Source organism: Vulpes lagopus, chromosome X (genome assembly GCF_018345385.1).
Source record: "Vulpes lagopus strain Blue_001 chromosome X, ASM1834538v1, whole genome shotgun sequence".
Lineage (NCBI taxonomy): Eukaryota > Metazoa > Chordata > Mammalia > Carnivora > Canidae > Vulpes > Vulpes lagopus.
In genome coordinates, this window is record NC_054848.1 from 10,870,591 (window position 1) to 10,885,809 (window position 15,219).

General features: G+C 36.2%; 1 protein-coding gene across 3 annotated transcripts in view; it reads left to right on the plus strand.

Annotated features, from left to right (window-relative positions):
- The first annotated feature begins 2,318 nt into the window (after window positions 1-2,318).
- The window catches only part of GLRA2 (glycine receptor alpha 2), a 174,328-nt gene continuing 161,427 nt past the window's right edge, over window positions 2,319-15,219 (plus strand). For 2 of the 3 annotated variants that reach the window (XM_041741048.1, XM_041741050.1), the window contains exons 1-2: window positions 2,319-2,854; window positions 4,989-5,122. In XM_041741048.1, the coding sequence (XP_041596982.1) occupies window positions 2,787-2,854; window positions 4,989-5,122 (202 nt within the window). In that variant the 5' untranslated portion in view covers window positions 2,319-2,786. The remainder of the gene's footprint in view (window positions 2,855-4,988; window positions 5,123-15,219) is intronic. The other variant, XM_041741049.1, reaches the window with a different exon arrangement.

The following is a 15,219-nucleotide window of genomic DNA, read 5'->3' on the forward strand; positions in this document are numbered from 1 at the left end:
CCACAATAAAATAAAAATAACTTTAAAAAGAAGGGAAAAGAGACAAATAATGTTCAGGACCACAGAAATGTCAAGTAAGAGGACAACAGAAAAATATCCTTTGGCCTTAGTTACAAGGAATGCATTGGAAGACTTAGTGAGAGCTGTTTCTATGGATTGACGGAGCTGGAATCCAAATTGAAAAGAGCTGAAAAGTAAAATGGGGAGGCTAGACTAGACCCTCTTTAAAGTCCCTTCCAACTTTAAAATAGTAAATGCTGTGATTTCAGAGCTGGCCAGAGCCTCTTTGTCACAGGTTCCCCTACTCCCCCTACTCCCAGTTAATAAAAAGACTCTGCCATTGAAAGAAATGATTTGCAAGACTGTATTGCTTTAAGCGTCATTACAACCTCAAAGAAACGTGGGACAAATCATTCTCTTCTATGTTTACATATATGTTTTTCTTTTGAAAAGAATCTTGAACATAAAAAAGTTCTTATACGATTTTTCCACAGCATCAATTGAAGAAATATATTTCCAAGAATTGGTTTTTATTTTTGGGTCAGGTCTGTAGGGATAAAATCAGGTCTAGAGTTTCGATGTAGATGAATTTGGAAGTGAACACATTCAAAGTTGCAGTCCCGGGATGTCTCTCACACTGCACTATACTATTTTCCTTTTATATTGAATCACCTTTTCTGGGCTTTGAGAGCTAAAAGAACACATCCAAAGAATTAATTGATTTTGTATGTAAGCAGAATGCTTGGGCACTTGCTGCTTTTCATCTAAAGAGAGGTTCCTATGCTCTCAATGTCTTGGTAGGACAGGAATTTGGTAACAGGTCATATAGACCATTGCTACTCAAAGTGGGATCAGTGGACCAGCAGCATCAACCTCAGCTAGGAATTTGTTAGAAATGCAGAATCTAAGGCACCACCTCAGATCTACTAGATCAGAATATGCAGTTTAACAGGATCTTCAGGTGATTCATATTAACATTAAAAGGTGATAAGAATTCGTAATTTTTTTTCTTGGAATCTACTTTTTAAAAATACAGAATCCTTTGTTACTCTGCTATGATATTTAATTAATCCAAGGGCAGATTAGTCATTTATGGACTAAAAACTAATCATTTTGTTTTAAAATTAAGGCCTGCAGTAGAGTGCCAAGGTGACTAACAAGATATATTTTACAAGCAAATAGTAGGTTACTCACCCAACCATGGTAGAACATGTATTTTGCATTTCCCCTAACCAGAAGCTGCTAATTACTTGCATTTCTTTTCCTCTTTTAGTAATAATAATATTTGTAAATTTACTTTGAAATAGCAAGATTACCTGTCATGCTTTTGTATAGGATTTATAAACTTTCACTATTTTCTGTCTCCTTAGCCAGTTTAGAAGAACATCCACACTTTGTTGCATGGCCCTCCCTGGTGATTAACAACTGGAATGGACAGATGAAAACTCAACCCTCAGTCTCACCCTTTCTTTCTCCGTTTCTTACGGAGAAGCCCTACTCTAACCTTTAATCAGGGCAGAAAAAGATTGCTAGTGCCCCCTGCTGGCCTATTATTGTATTTTTCCTCCTCTACAAATTGTCTTAAACAGGAGGATGCCCAAGGATTCTAAGCCACTGAAGAAAGCTCAGCGGAAGGGACTTTCCCTAGTAGAGAGGTAGCGATCCTTTGGGAACAGGCGGCTAAAATCAAACGAAAACACTCAAGGGGCGAGGAAGGCATAAAGGGCTTCTAAATTAAATTATTGATCCTTATGAACCTTTTTCTGCACACGGACTTCTCTATGCCAAGAAAACGTCCCCTCCTTTTCAGCACAGGACTCCTCTTTTGCCTCTCGGTTCCACTGACAAGGAGTGAACTACCCACTCCTCTATTATAATTTCCGTACTCCAGATTCTGTTTTCTGCTTCCCCCAATTTCCCTTTCCCACTCCTTGGCCGTATTCCCTTTTCTGCTTCAAACTCCCAGCCCGCCTACCCACGGACAGACTCGCATTTCTAGGGGTCAGACCCTAATCTCCTTCACCCTCTCCGTCTACCCTGACCTCTGCTCTCCCCTGATCGTCATCGCGCTCCTCTTTCGCACCCTTTCGCTGAACAGTAAGACACTCTTTGCTTTGAACATCAGGCTTGTCCCCCTCTTGAATGCCTCTTCCCGACCCCCGCCCCAGGCGCCTGAAAAAGGAAACATGCGCACTTCAGAGCTAGGAGCTGTCCGAGTGCTGAAATTTATAGGCTGGGTAAGATCACGTCTCCGTCTCTTTCGGTAGCTCTCATTCCAGCACAGGATCTCAGCAATTTTGCCCTCTTTCCCCGTGCCCACTCCAGCGCGCAGAGTCCTTTCTCCTCTCTCATTTACAACTTCTTTTGAAAAGAGAACATTTTCTAGAGAAAAGAGATTTGCTAAACAGAAAGGACATAAAACAAAAGCCACAGCAACCTGACTTCCAGCATGGCATTGTCACCAGCCCCCTTGGCATGGTGATACGATTAAGGTAGCGGCATTTTTATTATTCAGGAAAAGCAGCTGGGGAATCCATCAGTTCTAAGGCTTTGTCTTTCCTTGGTTAACTGATGGTCCTGAGCCCTGGTTTGACTTGACCATGATGCCTAGGACTGGCACTTTTTGTTTTTTCTCAGCAAACTGTACAAACCCAAATCTCTTTTTGATTTTCAAGGAAACTAGATTCCTGCCAGATTTCGAATCCGGACAATAAATAGATACTTTGTCCTAGCTTCTTTCTGGAATCATTTCGGGGATATTTTCCACAAGCATCACAGAAACAGGAATGAACCGGCAGCTAGTGAACATTTTGACAGCCTTGTTTGCATTTTTCTTAGAGACAAACCACTTCAGGTAGGTGAAACGACTTTGCATGCTGATATTTTCCCCATGAAAACTGTTTGAAAGAGAACGTGTCATACATTTTTATCTATTTTTCTATGCCCTGGACCATATTTTTTTAATTTTATAGAGGAGAGTTAGATTTCTTTTGTTCTTTTAAAAGGCGTAATTATGGTGGGAGGGTGGTAAATTTTCACAAAGGCAAGTTTTATGATCCATAACCTCACTCTATGCATTGCAACACATTTTCACAGGCAACGTGATATTAAGGAAGTCTAATGAGTTGCATGCTCTTTACATTTCTATATAATCATGATTTTTTTTTTGCTTTTAAATTCTTCTGAAAGTCATTTAAAATGATTATTAGATGTAATGCTTATCATATAGTGGAAGTGATTGGATTAATTTACAAGGAGCATGCACATTTTATATAAAATAGAAAAGAATCTTAATTCTCAGTCAACTTGAAACTTCTATTGTATTTCAGCAACTAGATGCATACTATGAGCACTACAATTCAGGAAATTTCTTGAAACATCAAAAATATTTAAAACCTCATTTTACCACTATATTCCACTGCTCAGTATATTTGGAAACTGAATGCCTACTAAAATTTAATTAATATGACATCTTTGTATTTATGTATGCATGAGAAATGGACTATGCATAATTAAAAAGAGTGGGAAATCATTATTTGCATGTGTGCATTTTCTACCTAGTTTATAAATTATCAAATCAGTTGATACTTCAGAATATCAGATGATTACCAGTAACTGAAATAGCCATTCTAATGGCAGAGGTTCTAAGACAGCAGAGAGACAGGAGTTGTTCATACAATAAAGTGTAGAACTCTTCATTTAATTTTCACCAAATTTTTATGGTATTTTTTCACAGAACCAAGAGAAATGAAACATATAGCTACTGTTATGAGTACTGGGAAAACCCACTATGTTCCTTTCAGGTTCACACCTACTATGATTAAGAAAAACTGTAGGCTCGGTTTCATTAGAAGCACCACCACCATCATCATCACCTTCATTACCACCATCACCATCATTATTAAATAATACTTGATTAATCAGATGAATCTACATATGGGAATGTGAGTATTTTTAGATGATCATATCAATTTTTAACTCCTACCAAATGTTTAAATCCTCTTTGCACTTAATACTTTGCATTTAATACTACTTTGAAAAACTGGCAAAAATGTGGTATTTTCTCAGGGATATAATTGACAAGATTATTTGTTAAACTATTAAAAACGAAGCTTGTAAAATATTATGTTTTAGGAAAGAAACAGTCAACCACTATGTATTGTGAAAGAATTCATTTCACTACAAACCAAATAGGGTCTTTTTATAAGCCCTTTAAGGAAAATGAAAATATGAGAGATTTTCCAATCAACACTTAGTGTTTTTGAAAATGCAGAAGACAAATGATTTAGAAGTTCTTTTTCATGAATACTTTACTGGAGAGTCAATAATTTAAATGTTAACATATAAATAACATCTGATAAAATAATAGAAGTACAGACACACTTATTGTTGACCTATTTTAAAATGAAGTTAAATTTCCAAGTGAAGCTTTTCTTCTAGATAATACTTTGAAAATTATTAATAGTTGATAGCTAGAACAGAATCTAGCAGGTGAGAAAATAAGCAATGGAATAGTTTACTGTTTACTTTGTTCTTCCCATCTTATATATTTTTAATAAAAAGTAGAAGACTTGTATTAAGGGTTAAATTGCTGGAAGAATTGTTTGACAGTCATCGGGGAATGATTTCAAGACAATCACATTTTAGAAATTATCGTCTTCATTTCTCCGATGAGTCTAGAAAGAAATAGCTTTAACTATATGCCCATAAAATCTACAATATAAGCTATGCATGTTGTGTCATCTTAAACATCTTTATGGCTATAGTTTGGACATCTGGGAGATATGACTCAGGATTTCTAACTCTCATCATTTAAAGTTAACTTTAGAGAACATACAAATTCAGAAGCTGACCAAAAAGTTTGTAATTTTCTTTTTCTTCTTACATATCATATATATTAACAAAACATGATGTCAAACATTCTATGAGCCTTAGTTCACAGGCAATGAGAGTGGAATTGTTGCTAATAAAGTTAATTGTGTGTTTAGGACGGCTTTCTGCAAAGACCATGACTCCAGGTCTGGAAAACAACCTTCGCAGACCCTATCGCCTTCAGATTTCTTGGACAAATTAATGGGAAGGACATCAGGATATGATGCAAGAATCAGGCCAAATTTTAAAGGTAGGTTTCATTTAAATTTATGTTAAGCCTGTGGGAAATCTAGATGTTTGTATAATCTTAAATAAGTTTTAAGGGCTTTTTATTATAAAATAGAAACATGTATAGTATTCATTTCATTTTGGCATTCTTTTGAGCTAGCCAATTTAGTAGTTTAAATTTTATATATTGTTTGCCACTTTTGAAAACTTTCCTCATTTGTGTTCTATTCCACAAAGAAAATTAATGTCAGAGATTATTGCTACATTCCCTATTTTATCTTAAGTGGGAGTGTGAATGGGAATGAATACAAGAGCAAATGATGGATTTGGCTTATATGAGTCTCTTCCAAAATTCATATAAGAGTCAATGATTATTCAAAATTTTGGTTTTCATTTTGAATACCTACTCCCAAAGTGAAGTTTGAATCTCAATATAAAACATGCCATTTTATAGACTTTCAGACCGCTCTCATTTTTCAACGTTGTGACAAGAGGCTCTAATTAAATACATCAGAAAATTTTAGTTTCCTTTTTTTAAAACCATTTTAAATGTTTATCTAAAATTAACAAAGATCATAGCACTCTAAAGTGCACATATCAAAGATGGTGGATACTTTCTTTGTTCAATTAGAAAGAAACCAAAAAGTTTGATGTTCTTGTTTGTTTAACATTATAAAAATGTAATTAATCACCTGCAGAAATGAATTTTTATCCTTTTGGTTTATTTTTATTCTAAATAAGAGCAAATTATTAATAAATGAATTATTTTTGATGTTTTAATTTTTAAATATGTATTTTAAATGACAATTGTATTTTATCTTATAATTAACATAATGCATTGTTGAGTGTTTATAATATTTTTAAAAGAATTCTATAATATTCTAGATATTATGTTGTAATTCCATTGCTTTGATTTTGCTTATTAGCAATTAAATTGGATTGCTTTCCTTGAGTTTTGTTTAATTTTTATTTTTGGCAAGTATGAGCATGAAAACTAAATTCTAAATTCATTTCTTCCTTAAATGCTATACCTCTGAATATACCCAGCTAAGGGCACATTTTATAAAGAGCTATGTCATCATTTTGACAAAACTAATATTTCTGATTTGTAGAGTATTTCCAAAAGAAACAATAGAACTAAATTTAAAGCTCGATTTTCCTGAAATCAATTTTCATGCTCATCCCATTTCATACTAATTTTGTGGTCATTGCTTTGGAAGTCAATATTTGAAATAAAATCCTATGAGTAACAAGCTGAGAATGAGCTTTCAATGGGACTGCTCATTCCTACATTTATTCACTTAGTCAATAACTTCTGAGTCTGAACTATATGGGAAATACCAACTACTGCATGCACTGAAAAGTTGAGAGATGAAACAGGTTTGGGTGCTACCGTCAAAAATTTTAGCAGGGAGAGTAGACATTACATGAATAGTTATAAATTATAATAATATATGTTATGAGACAGAAATAGTTAAGTAGTAGTTAAGTAACATTAGGAAGTACAGATAAAATGCTACAGGATTCCAACAAATGAAGAGATGATTTCCTATTAGGCTATTCGTGCAAAGTTTCATAGAGAAGGCCCAGATATGGAAAATCATTTCAAGTTTATGAGGGTCTTGTTTGATAGCAGCTATTACTCATTATTTTCTAGAAGTAACTTTTCAAAAGGGGAGAAAAGTACAGAGAATAATAAAACAAACACCCATCTTGCCATTGGTACTTTAAATGACCAGATAGAATGAGCAATCATTTTCACAGAGCTTTTTTTCTGGTTCTCTTGGGGATGTCACCCTGTGGAAATGACATTTCTCATGATTCAGGATAAATAAATGGAGAGAATATCAAGTATGGGAAAGCATGGCCATGTTTTTGAGATCTTTCCATTGCCTGAAGACCTAAGTACAGGATGTTTTAAAGACTTATAAAAGGGAAATGGGGTAAATATCCTTTAAGACTCTAACATTAATGGACTTTACTGAGTTTTGTCTCCCATTCCCTTTAACTCTCCACCCCAATGAACCCTGATCCTCTTTCATAGATTTTACTTACATGAAACCATTTATATCAGATTAATTACTTAACAGCTCCCACAATTCTCTTTATTCAGAGAATCTTGGCTCTTCCTAGATGTAAAACATTCCTCCAATATTTTAGAGTAAAATAATTTTCACTCCTTGGTGTTCCCATGAAACTTCCTATATCTAATATGGTTCTTTTGCGTATTATGTTTTATCAACCCACCCCATACTGCATCAGAGAGTGCACACACACACACACACACACACACACACACACACACAATATAGGGAAAAGAAGTCATCTTGTTCTCCGGAATGAGGAAATAAGGACCGAGAAAGAGAGGAAAATATAGATCAGTTATGAAGATTAGTGCTTCCAATTAGTTGTAGTAGATGTTGAGGAAAGGAACTTTTGGGGTACTAACCAGTGGTCACAGTGGCTAGCAAAGATGATCTTAGCTGAGCTGAGGAGAAAGAAATAAAAGAAAGAGAGAACAGAGAACTTGTAACAGTGAGGAAGTTAGGAAGAACACTATAGTACTTACTGTAACTTACTATAGTCAATTAGCAATGTACCAATGAGAAATTTTATATAGTAGGTAGAAATGAAGGGTGATTAGGAAATGTGACTGTGTCCAGAATAGTGGCAGGCACTCTGTAAATGCTAAAACACAATTTGGCTATGATAACAATAAATATGATGATGATGATTATGATGATGATGATGATGATAATGATGATGATGACATTTAAAAAATAGTAATTAATAAGAAGACAGAAGGGCAAGATATGGCTACGAAAATAAAAGCAAGAGTGAAATATGGGCCGTTGAGGTAAACGGAATGGCTTTTCTATATGTCTTATTAAATATTAGCTCTTCTCTGTTTTCCTTGCTGCCATATATTGGCAAGGGAAAAGGAAATGCATATGCATAATTTTTCTTATTGGAAGGAATCTTTCCTGCATACTTTCAAGTCAGTAAAATATTTCATGTCTATTCCATATCCCTGATGGGCTCTGAAAGATGTCATAATGGGCACATATACAAGAAGGAAAATGGATGTAAGCTAGAAAAGGGGACCAGAAATGAATCAGACTTAGGCTTTGTAATTGAGAGCCATTCTTAGAAACTATAGGGAAAAAATAGCTTTTCTGATGTGCTGAAGCACAAGTGTATAAACAAAGTCATGAGTCAGAGTTGCCAATTGCATTCCATCTATAAGATCCATAGAGAGCTGGGTCAGATCTTGTCAAAACATAAATTTTCAAAATGTTCAGTTCAGATGAAAACACAAGCTATGTCCATTCACAATTACCTGGTTCTAAAACCATGGTAAATATTGATTCTATGTCAACATAGGGGCCACTTTCCCCACTTGGGTGATTTGTCTCATTGTCAGCTGATTTATCATAGTGTTACTCCATCATCCTATCAGATACTCCTTTGTCAGTGTTATTGTATCTTGAGAATGCCACTTTAAACATTAAGCTTTCAAGGAGGCCAAGTAAAATGCTCAAACCTGGGCAAAATGCATTAGCTCTGATTCTGTCTCTTTGAAACAAAGCCTTTATCTATTTTAATGAAATTTTCTTTGAAAATAAAATTAACTTAGAGTTATATCCCAAGTTTCAACCCAATGTGAATAAATACACTCCACTATAGCATTCATTTTGGAATAGGATCTGGAATAGATAATGCCAGGAGATAATTATTCACTCCACTTCTTTGTGCATGCCATGCACACTAATTTTTTTCCATGTCTGGAGACCTAAATTTGAAAGTGTGATGTGTGACATTAAAACCTACATTTGCATGCAATATGGTTTCCTTCATTTTCTAAGGAGTTATCAGCTCAAGAGGTGTTTCAGATACAAGTAGAAATAGATCCACTTTCCAAAACACTAGAGGTTCAGTTTTCTCCCTTTGGAAATTCTATTTATTGTCTGTAGCCAAGTGGAACTCAAGCTCAAATGTTGTGCTTGCCAATCCCTGTAGGGGGTGGCTTGAGCACAAATGTCCAGCAGGGACATTTGGAAAGGGTGATTCTCTCAGTTAGTGATAATGCAGCCCCAGCATGGTCATTTCTTTGATCACTCTGGTAGATGCAAGCATCAGATGTTACTATAGATTCTGAGAAAAAGAATAGAATGTTTGCAAGTATCAGAAGTATCTGACTTGAGTGCAGGAAGTTGCAGAAAGAGTGCGGCCATTTTAGAACAAGACAATAGGAGATAAAAGGGGAAAAAGAATTATTGAGATGAAAGGCTGGAGGTAACAAAGGGAAATTCATATATCACAGTTTGTTCAGAAATGATGTTGATGAAGATTTTGGACATCTGAAATCCATTGGCTGTGTCACAATTCAGCTTTTCTGTGCTGTATGGACATCAACCAATACATTTGTATATACTAGGCTGCTACTGTGGGCCTACAAGGTGCTTGTCTGGGATTTGAGGTGACATCAGGAAAGAGATGTCGACAATATTCTAATAGACTCTGGCAAAATATATGTTTTCCACTTCATTGGTGAGAGAATAGTATAGTGGAAAGAGTGCTAGATTTGGATTTGGAAAACGCATGTTCATGTCCTTTTTGAGAAAAGGTATCTTCACCTCTCCATGCCTTAGGTTTTCTTCTGCCTTTGCCTATCTCATTTGAGGTCATGCATCTGAATGGTTTGTTTTTAACTATTAAATTTATTGCAAATAATTTGAATTATTAGTCTCTATTACAAGTCCCTCATTTCTCTTTTGTAACTGACACTAATGATATATTATCAAAGCTAACCCTTTATGGTAGTTGGGCCTTATAGTTGCTTGATTTTTTTGAATGGTAAAAAAAGCAAGTCAGAGAAGTCCTAGTATTTTAGAGTCCTATTACACTAATCAGAACATAGATGCCATGTGTCTCAGCTGGTTCTTCTTTTATTCAATTGGTGGGAAGATTTCCAACCTGAAAGAGCTATTTCATATTCCTAAACATGAAACAAAGAAGGAGCCATTTGTGGGAAGGAATTATCTTTATCCATTCAAATCCTGTCCCTGACTATTTTCTTGAACTCATTTTTAAATAAGCCAAGTAAAAGAAAGAACCAATTTTACTTAGTCCTAGAAAGAAGGACCTTAAATTTAAATGAAGATATATGACTGTCATTTCTTATGTATTTTCTTGTCCGGTTACTGCACTTGCAAGGGTCACTGCACAACCGTGCAGAATTGATTTCTTATTTTAGAATAAGCATTTTGAAGAGGACATTTGGTCTCTACAACATGGCACGTTAAGAGCAATAGAAGTTGAAGCCTATAATTTAGTTTTTGAGACTGTATTACATTGCTCCTTGGTTGATTCTGGATAACTTCATATCCTTAATTTTCATCATTGAAAGAGCCTAAACATTTTTCCTTTTATTAATGATTTTATTTATTTATTCATGAGAGGCGCAGAGACAGGCAGAGACATAGGCAGAGGGAGAAGCAGGCTCCCTGCAGGGAGCCCAATGCAGGACTCGATCCCAGGACCCTGGGGATCACAACCCGAGCCAAAGGCAGACACTCAACCACTGAGCCACCCAGGTGTCCCAAGCCTAAACATTTTACCCTAAATTCTATAGTGCTTGCTTGTCCATCTTGAAGGACAACTCAGTCCATTTTACTGATAATCTGAGACTTCATTAAAAAAATAACAGTATTGATATAAGGGTATCTTGGTATTTAATGACTGGACATTATAATGTGTCCAGTTAGGGCTATCAGGCTTAGAGTGAGAAAAAAAATCAGCATTAGTTTGTTCTTGGTGGTGTTGAAATATTTTTCTTGGAGTTTTGGATCAGACATGTTTGAAATCGGGTCTTAAATATGGAAATATAGTTGATCAAGCCTCATAACAATAAGGTCTTTGGAAGCATTCTGAGTTCTCTTTGGAGTTAACACCTATGAGGCTGTCCTGACTGTGGCATGTAGCATTTGCTAATTGACTTCTTTCTTGAGAGGATTACTTTGGACACTTGTGACTGATTGCAGACATTTTTCGCCATGTGAAATGCACTAAAGGAAGGACCTGCACAAAAGGAATAGGTCCCTAAGTGGTATTCTTAAGTGAGCAGGAGATTTAAAAATAAAGCCACTGGGCTACCCTCTTGGAGTCTAGTCTGGCTAGCCAATCAGTTGTGGTCATGGGGCAAGTACAAGAGGAAAGCTGGATGCTGTCTCAGACTCCTGCCCTAGCTTGTGTACTTGTCATTCCCTTATGAACATGGGTATACCAAATGGTTTCTCTGTTTTCTTAACACATTTATCCAAGAGGGCAAAAGAAAATCCTGGATCAAGTCAAAATATAAAAAGTCAAGAGGCATTTATCACAAGTGTGACTGCCTAAGTTTTGTTTTCGATTTCTTCTTTTTTTTTCCTGATGGGAGAGGGGCCATATTTTCTTCAGGAAAAATAAGCTACACCTGCCCATGCATTTTCAAAGTAATAGAATACATTTGTGGCAAGGGAGCATATATGTGGACACAAAAAATTACATGTAATGGTTTTACATCTTTATATTGGAGTCTAAGCACACAATTCATTTGTTCATTCCTCTAATAAATAGTAATTACTATGTGCAAGTGCCACATTACTTGCTAAGTATACAGTGGTAAACAAAAATCTAAGCTTGTAAATGTCAGTTCTCATCTCACTAAAAACTGGAATATAATTTGTAAATTAAATGCTGTATCATCCAGGACTTTTGCAGGAAAGAAATAGCACAATCCAACAGGGTGCGAGAGGGTTTGGAAAACCAGTCCCAAAAGGAGAGTGTAGTATTTCAGGACTATCAACAATACACTTGAAGAGGCAAGGGAGGGAGTGGTTACCAGATGGTAGAGAATGTGGCCATATAGACAAGACACCTAATGACATCTGTAGAACAATGTCATCCATCTGTGCTGTCCTAGCAGGGAGAAAGATAGAGAATAAATATTCTGGGCTCACTTTCCTCCTGTATTCCATTTTCTTGTGGGAGTCTCCCATTGGCCAAATCCAACTAGAAAGAAGTCAGAGGGCAAGGAGCTCAAAGATGCAAACACAAAAGGTCAGCTTTCCAAGGTACAGAGAATAACAGAAAAGAGAGTTTCTCAGGGCAGGGTAGGGGTAGGGGATGGAAGATGATCAACACAGAGCCAATGTATGAGCAGAGTCATCCCTCAACTTTCAGGTGGTGGAGCAGACATCTCCAAAGCTGATCATCAGTAAGCCTCCTTTATCAATCTTGGGAAAGAAGGGAAGTAAGAGAGGGATACTGTTTGGATATATTAACCCAATAGTAAATGACACCTCCAAAGACAGAGAAGAGAAAGGAAGTTAATGTGAGGTCATAGTTGTGTCTCCTAAACAGACAACTGAAAGAGCACAACCAACGGACTGGTATATGTGCGTGCGTGCGTGTGTGTGTGTGTGTGTGAGAGAGAGAGAGAGAGAGAGAGACAGAGAGAGAGAGAGACAGAGACGGAGACAGAGAGAGAGGGTGAAAGAGAGCTTTCTGTGGAGTATATGACAATAATTAATATGGTTTCCTGTCTATCTAATATGGTTATATGTTTGCCAATACTGTATTGTTGCCCTTGCCCCATGGAAATCCCCTCCATGCTCCTGATGCTGGGATATGTTCTGGGCTTAGCTTTGAGCACAAGACTTAACACCAAGTCTCTTCGGGGCAGCATTTCTGAGACACATCCTTTCCCTCTGTGTTCTCCTGTTCTACATAGAGCTGTGGAGAGTTAGAAGAAGAAAATATTGGGTGGAGGTTAGAAGAGCATGAAAATCAGGAGCGGAGTAATGTGCATTTCAAGGAAATGGCAAGGCTGAAGGAACAGTTGCTTGTTTTCTACTCCTTGCCTGGTTTGATTACTGCACCTGAAATATAGCTACTTATCACCACAATTCTGCTACTTTAGGAAAACCTCAGAACCACTTTACCACATAATTTTTCTTTCATTTTTAAAACCCAAGTGTATATAGAAGATAATATAATCTATCTTTTTCTGATTTATTTACATTTAAATACCTCACATGTTGATTTCTAAGAACCACTTCATATCTAACAAGGCAGTTGAGATTTCTTTTATCAGGCTTTCTCCTAGAAAAAGCATTCTTTGCCCAAAAAAATGTATTCAGAAAACAAGGGGTCTATTTATTTAGCTTTAAACCTCAATGTCTCTGAAAAGTGAACGATACACACATTTGGCAAACCACACTGTAGCAACTTGTTAGATGATGTGATTCAGGATAATTTATAAATACATTGTGCAATGCTCACAATGGAATTCTTATAGTCTACTTTTTCCTTTGAATTAATTCTGTTTTTAGTACTTCAGCATTGTATAGAATATATGAAGGCAAAGGACTTAGGATTTACTACTAAACCAAATAAGCAACGAACCACATGTCTTTCTCAAGCCATGCTTTTCAGAACACCTGCTTCAGAGCCACCTGAGAGTCGTATTAAAAAGGTGCATAGCCAGGTACCTGAGAGGCTCAGTGGTTAGTCATCTGCCTTCAGCTCAGGTCATGATCCCGGATTCCTGGGGTCAAGTCCCACATCAGGTTCCCCGTGGGAGCCTGCTTCTCCATCTGCCTATGTTTCTGCCTCTCTCTGTGTGTCTCTCATGAATGAATGAATGAATGAATGAATGAATGAATAATCTTTTTAAAAAAGGCACATACCTAGGCCCCACACTTCTCTAGTGCTACCTCTCCAGAATTGCTGAATGATGGGATCTTAAAATATTCACTTGAACAAAGTCATAACTCCTCGCAGCTTAAGCACTACAGGACCAGAAAGATAAAATTTTGCCCCTGTATCTGAAGGATAAAAATACTTCCTTGTAGTATTTTTCCCAAGGTACTCTGTGCCAGGAATTGCCTTACCAAAAAAACGGGGGTGGGGGGAATACCAGAGGAGATAAAAAAATCTAAACTGAGACTCATAAGGCCTGGTTTTAACTCCAATTCTGTCAGCTGTAACCTGGAACTTGCCACCTAACCTTTCTAGGAATCATTTTTGTCACTTTGTCATCTCCAAAAATAAAGGATTTGGGCCAATATGTCTATGTCTCTTCCAACTTTGTCTCTGGTCTTTATATTCTAAATTAAAATTCTGGGATATGTACTTTTATAAATTATTAACTCACCACAGAAGAGCTTGGGTACATCCAATTTTCCTAGGGAATTGGTCTTTCCTCTGAGAAATATTAATTCTGTCTAAATTTTTTTGTACTTGCCCATATCTTCTTTCAACTCCCAACATTTCAAGGATAATCATTATTCTATGGGAAGACTCTGGAAACTTACAAGAGGATTACTGAGGAAATCAGTCATTTATAATTTTGTCTTGCTTTTGGTTTGGAGGTAGCAAATTCTTGTATAGAGGCTGCTTCGGGGAAAAGTAGCTGCCACATTTCTTTAGTTCAGCATCTGGCCAAAGATGTTTTTCAAAACATTAGTCCTATGAAATGTTCTCAGAAAAAAGATTTAAAATGTAAAAATGTAAAATAAGAATGGGAAATTCTACAAAACATCCTCTGAGAGAGTCCCAATATTCATTAGCATATTACAAGTTTAGAGGAAACCTGCAGTAAAAATACACAAATATTTCTAAAACTTTTTTTTTTTTTTTACATAGGGGCTTATCCTATACTTATTTGATCATGGATTTTTTAAATGAGTAACACTCTGGGGAACTGGTGTTTCATGGAATACACTTTGGAAAATGTGGCTTTGGTAAATCCATAAATCTAAATGATATTTTTGCCCTGAATATAGATGATGATGATGATGATGATGATGATGACGGGAAACCTATGATGCTCTGCTAGAAAGATAATATCCATAAGAGTGAGAAGGCCCCTGCATTCAGTAAATGTGGCTTTCATTTTGATACATGGTCAACATTAGTATTCTGATGCCACAAGAGAATTACTCAAGTTAAAATATTATTGCAGGCTATTTATCTCCAGTTTCATTTACATGAATAAATGAGCAAACAGTGGCATTTTGAAAAAACAAATATTGAAGACAAAAGAAAAGACATTAGTCAATACAGCAAAATACT